At 39.0% G+C, this 14,288-nt stretch overlaps 1 protein-coding gene across 10 annotated transcripts in view; it reads left to right on the forward strand.

Annotated features, from left to right (window-relative positions):
- Nucleotides 1-14,288, forward strand: part of TBC1D1 (TBC1 domain family member 1) — a 110,586-nt gene that overhangs the window by 48,592 nt on the left and 47,706 nt on the right. For all 10 annotated transcript variants that reach the window (XM_068680096.1, XM_068680100.1, XM_068680101.1 and 7 more), the window contains 7 exons: nt 397-930; nt 4,375-4,464; nt 7,557-7,661; nt 8,090-8,222; nt 9,602-9,693; nt 11,336-11,446; nt 13,847-13,975. In XM_068680096.1, the coding sequence (XP_068536197.1) occupies nt 397-930; nt 4,375-4,464; nt 7,557-7,661; nt 8,090-8,222; nt 9,602-9,693; nt 11,336-11,446; nt 13,847-13,975 (1,194 nt within the window). The remainder of the gene's footprint in view (nt 1-396; nt 931-4,374; nt 4,465-7,556; nt 7,662-8,089; nt 8,223-9,601; nt 9,694-11,335; nt 11,447-13,846; nt 13,976-14,288) is intronic.

A 14,288-nucleotide genomic window follows, 5' to 3' on the forward strand; every position in this document is an offset into this window, starting at 1 on the left:
AGTAATTCGGGGGAATTAAAAAGCTGGCAGAATTATCTGCTGTAACCATAAATCGTGGCCCTACGGCAGCAGCACGTGCTGCAGGAGAACCTTCATCTGTGAGATGAATCACAGCAGTGCTTCGTAACCAGGCGCTGGCAAAGCTCTTCCGATGACACGTTGATGATGCTGGACCTCCTGACAGGGAAGCAAGTGAGCAATTTACCTAGTCAGTGTTTAACGTATGAAAACATAGGTCTGTTGGAGAAATACAAGAGCACTTCAGCTGGTCTTTCAGAAAATGAAAACAAATCAGCCACGCAAGAAAAATAACAGCAGGGAGCACCTCTGAGTGTTGCAGCTTGTTTGTTTTAAAGCACCAGATGCTAATTTTTGTTTATTTTTCCCCTCTTCTAGGTGCCTGAGATTATAAGCTCAATTCGACAAGCCGGAAAAATTGCTCGTCAGGAAGAGTTTCAGAATAATCTCTCAGATGTTGAAGACCCTTTTGCCAAAAAGTTTGAGGTGCTGTTCTGTGGACGTGTGACTGTAGCACACAAAAACGCACCCCCGGCACTCATAGATGAATGCATTGAGAAATTTAATCATGCAAGTTGTACAAAAAACTCAGATTTTAACTCATCGACCCAACAAAATGAAACTGCCAATAACTCTGGAGGCTTCTCTTTCGGCAGCAAATTTCGGTCTGTCTTCCAGCCCTTGATGGGTGAAGAGGAGGAGAAGAGGCCAATGAGGAAGTCCTTTTCTCAGCCTGGGCTTCGTTCCTTAGCTTTTAAGAAGGATTTTCAAGAGGGAAGCCATAGGAGTAACAGCTTTGTCAGGTCTTTTGAAGAAGATGCGGTTTCGCTGAACCTAAAAAGTCAACTTATCTATGGACACAGTGTTGTGCAGCCAACAGACATTGCAGAAAACCGGACGATGTTGTTTACGGTAAAGCAAGATTTTGCATCTCTGGGCGATGGTGTTTCCACATCTCAGAGTTTGGAAGGGCAAACACCAAAGCAGATCTCCAGACGGATGGCAGTTGCTTCTTTAATAACTTAATTGCAATTACTAGAGCTTAGCTTAAACTCACCTACTTCTTTATAAAATATTACCAGTCAGTATAAATTGTTTGATGTAGACAAAATAAGGTTATGCTACGTAGTTTAAAACATCATTATCCAAAATACTGGGCTTCTAAAGATAGCTTTTAGCAAATTAGTTGCTACTTACACAATTGCAACATGGTGTGTATAATTACACTAACTAGTAACAGAAGAAATGATTTGCCTGTAAATAGAGCAGAAGGACCAAACCATGACGTGAGCTAGTGGTATTTATGTCCCCTGATAAACAACTTTATTTTTATTCAGCTGCCAACGCATCTGTGTAGTGATAGAGAAATGCAGTAACTCCCTTTGCTACTCCATGCCTGCCTCCACTCCTGTCCTGCTTTTATGTGGCTGGCAATGCTCTTGCCTTGGTGGGTAAGCAGCAAAAAATATTTTTTGAAGACCTCAGAAAGAAGTACAAAATCAGAGAATGGTTTGCAGTGGAAGGGACCCTAAAATCACCTGGTTCCAGCCCCCTGCCACGGGCAGGGACACCTCCCACCGCACCAAGCTGCCCAGTGCCCCATCCAGCCTGGCCTTGAACACCTCCAGGGATGGGACACCCACAGCTTCTCTGGGCAATCTGTGCCAATGCCTCACCACCCTCACAGTATAAAATTTCTTCCTTAAATCTAATTTAAATCTCTCCTCTTTTAGTTTAAAGCCATTCTTCCTTGTCCTGTCACTCCACTCCCTGACCAAGGGCCCCTGCCCAGCTTTCCTGTAGGCTCCTTTAGGTACTGGAAGGCTGCTCTAAGGTCTCCCCGGAGAGTTCTCTTCAGACTGAACAACCCCAGCTCCCTCAGCTCTTCTTAGGAGAGCTGCTCCAGCCCCTTGATCATCTTTGTGGCCCCTCCCTGCACTCATTCTTATAGGTCCATGTCTTGTCCTGGGGGCCCCGGAGCTGAATGCAGAGGTCCAGGTGGGGTCTCACAAGAGCAGAGCAGAGGGGGACAATCCCCTCCCTCGCCCTGCTGGCCATGCTGCCCAGGATATGTTTGGCTTTCTAGGCTGCAGGTGCACCGGTGCACCTTGCCAGCTCATGCTGAGCTTCTCATCAACTAACACGCCCAGGTCTTCCTCAGGGCTGCTCTCCATCCATTCTCTGCCCAGCCTGTGTTTGTGCATGGGGTTGCCCCAGCCCAGGTGCTTTTTAAGATGTTTTTAAGAACAGTAACAGAGTGGAGTAGATGCAGTTACAGCAATTTTTTGGAGGAGAGAAAGAGAAGTGCTGCTTTAACAAGGATCAATGAAGTGTTACACCTGAAAAAAAAAAAAAAAAAAAGAAAAAAAAGAAAAAAAGAAGAACACAGTGAGAGGTACGGTGAGCTGTACCTGATTTAAAAACTTCGGTTTGGTTGTGGCAGTCTGGCAGCAGAGAGTGAGATGGAAGAAGGTGGAGAGAAATCTTGTGCTTCAGTAAAAATTTCATCTTTACCTTCTTCCCCTGAGCAGGTATTTCACACGGCAAATATAAATGCCTATGTAGTAATGCCTAATTACTTTAAACAAATCCTGATTCTGTTATTAATTCACATACATATATTAAACCAGCAGCTCTCAGGGAGGCGTGCAGCTCCAGCTTGAATGCAACGCCAGCCACCTGCTGATAGCCTCCCTTCCAAATTCTACAGCTCTGCTGACCTGGCTTTCTATTTTGGGTTGTTTTTTGCCTGGAAATACAGTGTTTAACACTCACTGTTGGGTTCCATTGCCATTCAGCCATGCTGAGTTTAACTGAACGTAAGGAAGCTGTGGTTTGTGACTCCGGTGCCCCCAGCCTCATGGCACAGCTGAGCTGTGGGCAGCCAGCCCCCGTGGCCATCAGGTTCTGAATCAACGTGCACCATGCACAGGTTTCCACCTTTGCTTATTGGTTTGTGTGTGGCTGCATATGAAATTCTCAAGAGTAACTTCTTACCCAGAGGAGCAAAATAGTTTGTGTTTTGAGGTGAAGAAACTTGGATTTTCCCCAAGACTGCAGGGGAGGCTGGTGTATGAGGTCTGAAAAGCTTCAGATAAGTTGTCTGCTGACTCTGCCAACCTGGTTCAGGCAGTCTGGATTTTTAATCTCATCCTGAAGAGCTGCTTTCCTAGCCAATTTCTTAGGTTTTTGTTTGCTTTTATTTTTTAGGTTTTTCTCCCGGGTGTTTCTATTGCTGTTTTTGTCGTGCTCAGCTGGCTTCAAATGCTTTCTGCTGCCCTGTGACCAAGTATGAAAGGCATGCGTGGGGCTGAGCTGAGAGCGAGCCTCTTAGGAAGGGAGCAGGGGGAGGCTGCTGAGTGGGCGTGAGCAGGAGAAACCCCCACAACAGCAGCCCTGGGGGCAGTAGGAGCAAAGTGGGAAAATGGATTTGGCAAGCTGGAGTGAAGGAGGAGGTGGAAGGTGAGCACACAGGGCTATCTTTAGACACACAGAAGTGGCATGTCTCACTCTTACCCTTTTCCACATAGGATTCTCTCCCTACCCCTTAAGAAGCTGTGGGTGCCTCGGTGACACTGATCTGGTGTGTGTGTGCTGGGATTTGGTGGTGGCCGAAGCTCCAGCAAGTCCAAGTCAAACTTGAGAATGGATCCAGATTCTGCCCATCTTCCCTAAAAGCTAATACAAGACTTATCCTTAGCAGGCTTTCTGATGTGCTGGGAGCTGTGAGGAATCTAAACACATCTACAGAAATGTTAAAGAGATGTTGCCAGCAGCTGAAAATTCAAAACCAATAGTTTCAACTTAAAAACAATCCTTGCCTATCAAAATTTCACATCAGCTCTTGGGGCACTGCTGTACTAGTGGCATACAGATGAAATTAATAAGATACACTCCAATAAGCTTGTTTTTATAGTTTGAGATAAAGCCTTTTAATTTAAAGGCTTTGAGCATCTTAATAAAATACAGGTAGAAAGAATACACTTGAATTTAAATTTTGGGACAGTTTCATTAAGTAGCTTTTGGGAACACGGTGTGTGTCAAGCCTGTTGAAAGTAAGAAAAGAGTGTAAATGTTTTCTCAGTGTAAAATTAATTACTTGTGGTATAATATTACACTTATGTAGTGAAACACGATTCTCAACTTCATGTCTCAATGAAACTAAATCACAGTTCAGTAACACGCAGTGCTCTGATCACCAAACCAATGCTGTTTGTTCTCTTTGCCCAGTAATAATACACTAATTGGTTTAGAAATCCAGATAGACTGTTTGAGAGTTTGTCCAGGAAACATTTTTGCGGCGAGACAAATGTAAGTGTAATGTTACTTGTTATCTTGTTATTCTGCTTTTTTTAGATTGGCCAGTCTGAAGTTTACCTTATCAGTCCTGACACTAAAAAAGTAGCAATTGAAAAAAGCTTTAAGGAAATATCCTTTTGTTCTCAGGTAAGATTGGGAGTGTAGTTTTTTTGAAAAAAAAAAATATGTATATACATGTGTATGTTCTTCACTTGTGAATGTTCGTGTCCTTCTTTCTCCCAGCTTTTCAAACGGATTCTCACCCAAGTGGTTTCAGTAATTGCTATTGACAAACAAGCTGCTGGTTAATCAGTAATTCTGTAAAACAGTCATTCTTCCCTCTTGCTTTGCATTGTAACTTCTGAGATAAAGGCTCACTTCCTTGACTGTTGAATGAATAATGCGAGCCAGAAGAAATAACCTCATCATTTCTGGTTTGAAACTGCAGCAGGTGTGATTCACGGTTGTGCAAATGTGAGCTGGATCGGGGTATTTTTCAGGGAGTGCTCATGGAAGGGAATAAACAATGTGCAAAAGTTATCTGAAAAGCACTTCTAAAAGATGTATGTTTTTCAAGACTGTGAATTGCACTTGTGTTAAACACAACCATCATTGCAGCTGTTCATAAAGACATTTCCTAGAGTTTAATTCATTAAACGAGGATAGATTCCTTAGGGAACATATCATTTCTTTAAAACCTCTTGCGGATTCTCTTAGTTTAAAGCCCTGAAAAATTAATACAAACTGCAATTACATAAATAAATGTACATTTATTGAGTAATGGGTGTTTCCACTAGCTTAACTAAATGTTCACCTTCAATTAAACCAGTTCAGGAGGGAGTAAGACCTGGTGTACTGAGATGTAAATCTTGCCACTCTTTCTAGCACCGTTTTGCACTTGCTTACTTTTACAGTGCAATTCTGTTCAGTGCATCACAGGCTCTGGTCTAAATGATATTGGGGCAGAACTAGAAAGTTTGCAATAGGTATAATTAGCAATTTTTAAATGTAGAGATTACGATTTGTTATTATTCTCTTCTACCTTTTTGTTTTGAGATTGATTTTTATTTTTTTTACCCAATGAGGATTGCTTTCATCATTAAACATGCAGGTGTTTATTCTGAAAATGTCAGAGTACACATCACCAGTTTGCATGATGTCAGATCAAGAGCTTTGAAGAGAGCTCCTTGATCACAGAAAAATCTTTGTCCCATCCCCTTAGGCAGGAGGTAGTTGAGTAGACTTTGTGCCCTGCCCTGCAGGCTCCTCAGGGCAGTAGGAAGCAGATTGATCCAGTCTCCCCTCGTGCCTGAAGGATGTGTTGCTGGGCAAATCTTGTCACCTGGCAGAGTAGTGGGGTAGGGGTTCAGGCCCAAGGGCTTTTACCCCAAGTATGCAAACTTCAGAAGACTCGCCAGAACCATCTTGCAAATTTATCTTGATTGTACAAGAACTTCACTTAATCTTTTCTTGCAGGCAGTGGAAATAAATTACAGGGGAAATCAGAATCAGTACTTAACTTCCAAAATGCCTAGTCTGTCAGATACTGGAAATGGTTGGAAGAAGTACGTCATCCTGGGGCAGTGTCAGCATTAGCTACACGAACAGCTGTGTGTGATTGCTCCTGGTGCCTTGCAGTTCTGAGATCTGAGGGCTGTGATCGCAGATGGGCTCCCTCCACTGTAGCAGTTGGGTTTTCAGGAGAAACATGGACAGGGGAGTCCATGAAGGGGCACAGATGCATTCTGAGCACGTCTCTGATGTGAGTGATGGAGGAAAACAGTCTGCGGGTTGTTATCAGCCTGCTGGTGCATTATCACGTAACTGCCTCCCAAAATGCTTTAGCCTGGGCATCCAATGGAGCTTGAGGTGGAGAAGCTGAGGACTTCACATCACTTCAACGTCCTTTTGATCTGCTTGTTCTCATGGTACACCAGTGCCTGGTGGTTGTGTAATTAAGCCTTTGTTGTCTATGCATAGATGCCACGCTTTGAGAAACTGGGTATCTCCATATGTGTTAAACTATTTTCCTTTATTCAGCTGGCGTGCTTTGAAGGTTTTTGTTAGTATTTCAAGCAATTTATTGTTAGAGCAACATTGTTTGGGTTGCTTCAGGATATTTGATGCTATTACATATTCTTTTTTAGGCCACCCACCCATTCTGTTCTATAGAAGTGCTTTTTATGCTTAAACAGCATTATATGCTCTTTTATGTTGTTCTTATTTTTTATTATTATATTATTATATGCCTTTTTGTTATTATTCTTTTTTCTTTGTGATGAAATGACAAAGGGAATATTCAGATTCCTGCTGTATTAATAGGGAAATGGGAGTGTGTGGGGGAGAAGTCCTGCAGCCATCTTCAGATTATGAAAAATCGTGACTTTGATTTAATAATAAATCAGAAATTTTGGTGACATTTGAACAATTTATTGCCTCACTTTAATATGGTTGCGCCATGACAGCTACAAGGTAGCAAAAGGGTGCTGAGTGTAACTGAATTTGTATAGCTAGGTTCTCCCACTGTGCGCGTCACTCAACACCGTAACTTTTTACCAAAAATTGTGCACTGAGGAGACATGCACAGGTCTGACCTAATTATCCTAATTCATAAAAGAAAATATTTCAGCAATTCAACAAATTCATCGTTTTGCTAGGAGGTAATGCTTATCTGTTCGATCTTATCTGTTGCAAGTAGATCGTGCCTGACTTTTGCATGCCTTTTAGGAGAAATAAAAGCTTCCACGAGTGATCTTTAATATATTATAACCATTTTCATGTTTAAACAGACAGGCTTTTCTTGAAAAAAGGCTTTCTTTGAAAAAAGAAAAAACAGTTTTCACAGATGCTTTGATTTACTCTTACAAATCTAAAACAATTGTGTGACCACTTCAGCAAAAGGCAAGAAAAAGAGCGACCTTGGTTTCCCTGCTGTTTCCAATATCGAGTAAAATACCACTCAATATGTCTTTCTTCGTCTTTGTGTTTTCCAATGGATCTATAATACTTCTTCTTTAAAAACAAATCAAATTGAACTCTGGCTAAAGTGAAACTTAAAATATTAATGAAATAGTAAATGCAATAAGAGAATCATTTTTTTTAATGGCCAGATGATTTTAAGGTAGCTGTAACATAGATATGTGATGCCTGTTGTGCTGTTGGGCCTTTCATGCTTTTGTTATAGAAAAAAACATTTAATGTAAATGAGACTGCTTCATTACTGCTATCTTTTATGCTAGGGAATCAGACATGTGGATCACTTTGGATTCATCTGCAGAGAATCTTCAGAAAATGGCGGCTTCCACTTTGTTTGCTACGTGTTTCAGTGTACAGATGAAGCATTGGTAAGTAAAAGAAAGGCCTACTGTAACCTTCTGTTCAGTTCTCTGTATTTTGCTGAATGTTTTCTACGCGAGGACTGCACTACTGTGCTGTGGGTCAAGTCAGTGCCTCACAACTGCAGTAGATTTTTGTTTTGTTTGTTTGTTTTTCTTTTATCATACATAAAAAAGGTTTCTAGATAGAAGTAATATCTTTTACTAGACCACAAAAATATAAACAGTTGGCCTGGAAGAGAGATGACTTCATGATAAGTTTTGTCTTGTGTATGCTTTTGTGCACAGAAAGAGCACAGCAACAGCTCTTCTTTTTTAACATAAGCACCTTCCCAGACACATGACAGTGTCATTCTGAATGACTGTTTTTGTGTTACGGAAGACAGAAGCTCTGTGGAGAAGTGAAATTTTGTTCTTTAGCACTCTGTTCTTTTCAGGTTGATGAAATCATGATGACATTGAAACAGGCTTTCACTGTAGCTGCTGTACAACAAACTTCCAAGGCCCAGCCCCAGCTCTGCGAAGGATGTCCTATGCAAAGCTTACATAAACTCTGTGAAAAGATAGAAGGTGAGGTTCAAATAATTTTCTGGTCAAATATCTTTTTTTAACAACTTTATTAATGGACAATATTACCTGTGAACCTGTAAGGAAAGGAATGCTTAAATAGAACTTGGGATGTGGGAAGTAGGGTTGAATATCAGTCTCTTCTAATAAGAGGACTGCAATATAAACTAATAACAACTTCCAAACAAAATCTAAGCTTTCGGTTTATTTTTGAAAAATAATTGTTTAAATATAATTGAATTACAGCTAGCCTAACTCTGTTAGATAATGAACTTCTTAACAATATATGCAGCAATAGCAATGACCTGCTGTCCTATTGATCCCAATTAGACAATGGTATTACACTGCCTCTAAACATGAACCAGCAAGATTTCAATATGCGTGTTTATGTTGATCTGTGCTCCCTCATTTAAATGGAGTAGTTAAAACTGTAGTTGTGGCCTAGAAAACATGCTCAAGACGAAAAAAAAATGTGTTTCAGCAAATCTCAGAGTTAGGTTTTAGTCCAATAAGCTAAAGTTGTGATCTGATAAGCTGTTGGTGTGCTTAATTACACCAGACATCACTTAATACTAGGTAAGTTTTGTTAATTTAACTTGATGAACCTGGAGAACTTTCAAAACTACTTTTCACTTTGTTTTGCCCTTCAGTTAGTGATAATTTTTGGGAAAGTTCTTCAAGGGAAAAGAATCATAATGTCTTTACTCGTACCATCTGGTTAATCAAAGCAGATGAAAGAGAAATGCCAGATGATGCCAAGAAAGTTAAGTACAAAATACTGCTGATGGTTTGCTGGTTTTCCACAGAAAATAGAGAGAAGCAACTTAATCCAGGATGAGAGCAGAAAAAAGTAATCTGAATGAGAGGGCAGTCAGTTTTAGATTGTCAGTAAATCTTTTCTGTGAAGTTCTCCTTTGCCTCTTGCTAACACGCAATAGTTCTGCTATTTTAAGGAGAGGCCAAGGCATACAAACGTGAGGAAATCGATAGAAAATATATTTGTACCACACAGTCCAAGCAGCTACTGCATCAAACACCAGGAAAATAGTCTGCTAAAATGCTGTAATGTAGATTGTGGATTTATTTTATTTTGTGTGATGATGGACTCTTCTGGATCAGCTAAGAATATAATCCTGGTCTGTGCTCAGTAAATCTCCTTGTTGCAAAGAGTTCATGTCCCTCATTTTAAAGATGAGAGTTCAGCAGTAGCTTTAAATTAACCTATGGTTCTTTCAGATGCCTTGTTATGAAATCAAGGCAAAGGGTCAGCTCAAATAACTGGTACTGATGAGCTTTAGCTTACGTTTTGTGCATATTTATGCAGTTGATTAATTCTGACTAATTTGACCCCATGATTTGTTCTTTTTTGTTCTTCATGTTAGGGCTACCCCCTTTTAAGACTAAACTAGAACTACAAAAGCATCTAACAACACTAAATAGCCAGGAGCAAGCCTCTGTTTTTGAAGAGGTTAAGGTAAGCTCTATGTCTCCTACGAGGTTTTAACTCAATTAATGGTTTTTTTTTTTTTGCTAACATTATCGTGAAGCTCTGCATGTGTTTTTTTTTTTGTGAATTATGCATTAACTTTATATCATAGGCTATTAATCAGCTTGTGCTTTAATTTCGGTATGATTTTTTTGATATATTTTGATCTTGAAAAGGGCTTATTTTACTAATTTTTCTTCCCCTAATATTATTTTTTTCCATAAAAGCGAAGTCTTCCTCTCTGAGGAGGACTGCGTACAGACTTCTTGTGGGTGAAGACAGTAACTTGTACTTTGAGAATGTTCAGCTATTAGCTATTACTTTGAACAAAACAAATGAGTGTAACATTCCCAAATTGGAAAATGTCCTGCCTGAAAGTTAACCTGGGTCTTAATATTTGTCAAACTAACTAAAAAAAAATTTGACTTTTGATCTTCTGAATGAAATGCAGGTTAGCATGGAGGAAAATATAGTTGGATTTAAGACATATGATGGCCATTGAAGGCAATGTCATTGGGTTTGGCACATTAGTAAAGATTAGGAAACTTCAGACTTTTTAAAAATAATGTTTCCTTCCTCTCTTGAGTCATTTCAGTCTCCGTCTTTGTTTCCTTGTGGCAATTAATCATCTAGTACCAAATTTGGAAGTTGCTCTATGGGAGTGATTCCATGACCTAAGTAATTTTTTAGTATATAGCAGCTAGCTGGCACTGTTGCCTTTTTAGTAGTCTATACACATTTTAATGGTCTAGAGTTTCTAGTAGTTACAGGAAATGAACGTAACTGTTAATGCTTCTGGTAGGAGTCTGCAAACAATTAACTTGGTAAAACCAAGGGTAAAGTATGTCTCTCTTTCATATCCTTTTCAGTTTTTCTATTGCGTTGGAGCGACAGAAATTTTAGTTACTGCATTTTTATAGCTCCACATGTTGTAACCATGATTTGCATTTTTAGATAACTGCCTAGGGGGATTTTAATTAATCTAAGGTGCTCCCCTGGCCTTAGCTACTTCATACTGTATTCTCTGTGTTACCTCAGTAAGGCTTAAAACCATGTCTTATGGGATTAAATTCTATCATAATTTTTTAAAATTATTTTCTCATGCAGTGTTTCAGATCTAAATAGAATGCAGCAGAGATGGATATATTTAGCTTATACGTTTTTGTGCACTAATTTATAAAATATCTGTGTTACTTCCCACAAAAAGTTAAGTTTCTAATGAGAAAGTTTTCTAGGAGAAGCATCAGGCACCATTGACATACTTCATGTATTCTACAAGCTCTTTTTTATTTTTTCCTCAAAATCAAATTGACAAAAATATACTTTGAAATCATTATTTGCATGTAGTAGTTTAATACCTCTAAGGTTGGCCTTTAGTTTTCATGTAAAGTTTACATTTTAATGTAAAGTTTCTAAGTTTCACTTAGGAAGTCCAGTTTAAGTGTTTCTCAGGCTGTGTTGGTGCTTTGCTTGGGATGCTGCTGTCCTCTGGTGGACTGATACGGTAGCATCTAAGTTCAACTTGTTCTTACACTAACTACATAGTAACAGACAAAATGAAAAGGGTGAGGTATTTGCTAGTCGTTTTATGAATGTGTAGTGACTGTGTTTGTGGTGTTTTTAATTAAAGAAATTAAGACCAAGAAATGAACAAAAAGAGAATGAGTTGATTATCTCTATTTTGAGAAACATGTATGAAGAAAAACAGAAGGAACACGTTCACGTTTGGGAAGCAAAACAGGTAAGTAACCATTCAGTTTTAGCCCGTGTAAGAGGGAGCCAGAATTAATCTTCCATTCCATACTTGTCTTTCCAAGGCAGCTTTCCATCACTGGCATTTTGGTACGACAAACTGTAGGCAGCAGTGAACTCTGCTTTTCCTTATGGCTAGTGTCATGTGCCAAGACAGGCGTATGTCACATATTTTGAGATAGCTGATACATTCTTGGAGACAGAGATGCAGTCTAGGCAGGCCACTAATGTGGTTCTTTCTTTCCTGTCACCACAATGACAATTCAGCATATGTCAGAGAATATATACAGAATTTATATATAACTGCTCTCAGCTAATCTGTAGCATTTGCCATCCCCCTGTCTGTATGAGCTAATGTCCTGACAACACATTGGACTTGATCCTTGATAAAAACCATTACATTTAGTTGATAGCTGAAAACTATTTCTTGTGTGCAAACCACCGTTTGAATTGGCCTCAAGGAGGAGTAGCTGAGGAGCATTGCTGCAGAAACAGCAGCAGAGATTGTCATCTGTTTCCAAAGAGCTGAACTATTTATTCTGCATCAGATTGTGTCAGTGTTGTTTAATCGGCTTTATTTTTACAGCACAGTTAATATTTTTTAGAAGGAATTTATGGTTTTATATGCCTTCACTTGTGACTGACTGATGTGAGACACTTTGAGGAGATCTGTATTTCAAAAGAGGATCAGTTCTCTGAAAACTTTCAGTTCTGATCATTTGACCCTTTCCAAAATATTGGCTGACTTCCACCACTGCTGCCTGGTAATCCCACTGTGATGATAGCTATCGATGATTTGTGATATAAACTAGTGAATGAATATATGGGCAGTAATTAGGCCTCTGAAGAAACTGGGGAAATAAAAGAAAGTCTTCATTTACTACTAATTTATTTTGCTAGTCTGTTTTTATTTTATGGCTTACTAGTTAATTATTGACCTTTCTGAGAAAGCAGGAAGAAAACTGTGCACGTTTAGTTCTGATTACTTAGTTTGCACATCACACCAGAAATATGTTTTTAGGAAAAAAAGAGGAGGAGAAAAAAAAGCACAACACTTGACAGGAAGAAACGTTGCCTGAGGTTCTTTATCATCATATCTGAAATACCTTTATTTGGTCTAATGCCAGCTATCAAATAGTTGTCAGTTATGAATGGCTTAGAAGTAGGGATATATGAAGCAAGATAATATCTTAATGTATCTTCGGTGTGATCTGAAAATTCTTAAGACCTGCTGCAGTTTGCTCAGCTCCTGGAACCAAAACTGATTCATCTGACACTTGCAAAGGTGCCAAGGCTGTAAGAACAGTTGGCTTGCCCCTAGTCCATCATTTGTCTTAACATAACATTTTATATTTACTCTGATAATTTATCTCCAGAGCTGTGTAACAGCAGATACCTTTGAACATGTACTCTGGCAATGTTATTTGCCTCAGCAATCATTAACCCATAACACCTTGGTGTCTTTCATAAGAACATCGTAGCAGACAGTGTCCAATTTGCCCTTTGAGGTTAACGTTAATGAAAATGAAAAGAAAATACAGAAGTCTGTAATTTTGTTGTCCTGGAAATAGGTTGCTATAAAACTACATCTATACAGGACTATTTGGTGATGCTAGCGTCTGACAGCTGTTCAGTTGTCCACATACTGATAGTTATGTAGATTAAGCATTCAAATCTCTGAAATTAGGGCCAGGTAGAGAGGGCTGCAGTGCCTAACAGCCTCAAGATGAACCCCCCCAAAAATAACACTGAAAACTGTGCTCTGGTTTCTACTGTAGGTGTTAGGGATGGTAGTATTTGCATTGTAGCATCATTTTTGTATTTGCTACACTGATCTTCACAAGCGTTAAAAATGGACTGAAAAGCTTATTTAAAAAGCAGAACTCTCAATAGACTGTTAGCTTTAAAGTGGAAGTGTGTTTACTGGTGAAATATATAGAGTTAGATTATCTACTATACGTGTTTGTGGCACTTAGCCCCATATTTATGTGATGAAGACTCTTCAGAGTTCTTATTAAGTATATCTTGCCTGAAGAAAAGTAAATCTATTAGAAATCTTCGGTCTGTTACACATAAACATTTAGAACTTGTACAATTGTATTGTGGCATTAAAGAACATTTATTGATAGAGCTATAAATCCCTATTGAAATGGCAGTTCTTCTGGAAGCGTGCTACTGCACTCCACAAATATAATCTGAAGACATTTTCTGGTTTTACGTTTAGGATAGTTTGGTAAACGTCAATGTAAGTGTAAGTAGAGAAAGACATGAAAAACCAAGGATGCCGTGAGAAAGTATTGATAGATTTTACAGAGGTCTTTAGATTGTTCACTGAAGTTCTGCTCCATGCTGTTTTGTATTTCACACTTACGTTTTTAAACACTTACAGACTTCACAATCCCCGGCTGAGAATGCTGCAAATGAGGTGCCCAGCAGTGCTTCAAGATTCAGATTAGATATGTTAAAGAACAAAGCAAAAAGATCTCTGACAGAATCATTTGAAAGTATTTTATCACGTGTAAGTATCTTCATGTTTACTGTCTCTGAATGTAGTTTCATTGTTTTATTTATTGAGCAGTAGATATGCTGCATTTGCTATCCTTTTGGGTTACAGCTAAGTGGTAAAGTCAGAGTGAAAAAGTACTTGAGTGTTCACGTAAAAAGATAACAAAACAAAGAAGGGCTTTGCTAAAGAAAATACTAAGTCATGAAAGAAGTGAACTAATTACTAGATAAACAATAGTGTATATATTCATTTTTAAAAATGTACGTGAAGCTGAGCATGAGAACTTATGAAAAGCTGCCATTGTTTTATTTCTCTTTAGGAATTA

Source organism: Anas acuta, chromosome 4, assembly GCF_963932015.1.
Source record: "Anas acuta chromosome 4, bAnaAcu1.1, whole genome shotgun sequence".
Classification (NCBI taxonomy): domain Eukaryota; kingdom Metazoa; phylum Chordata; class Aves; order Anseriformes; family Anatidae; genus Anas; species Anas acuta.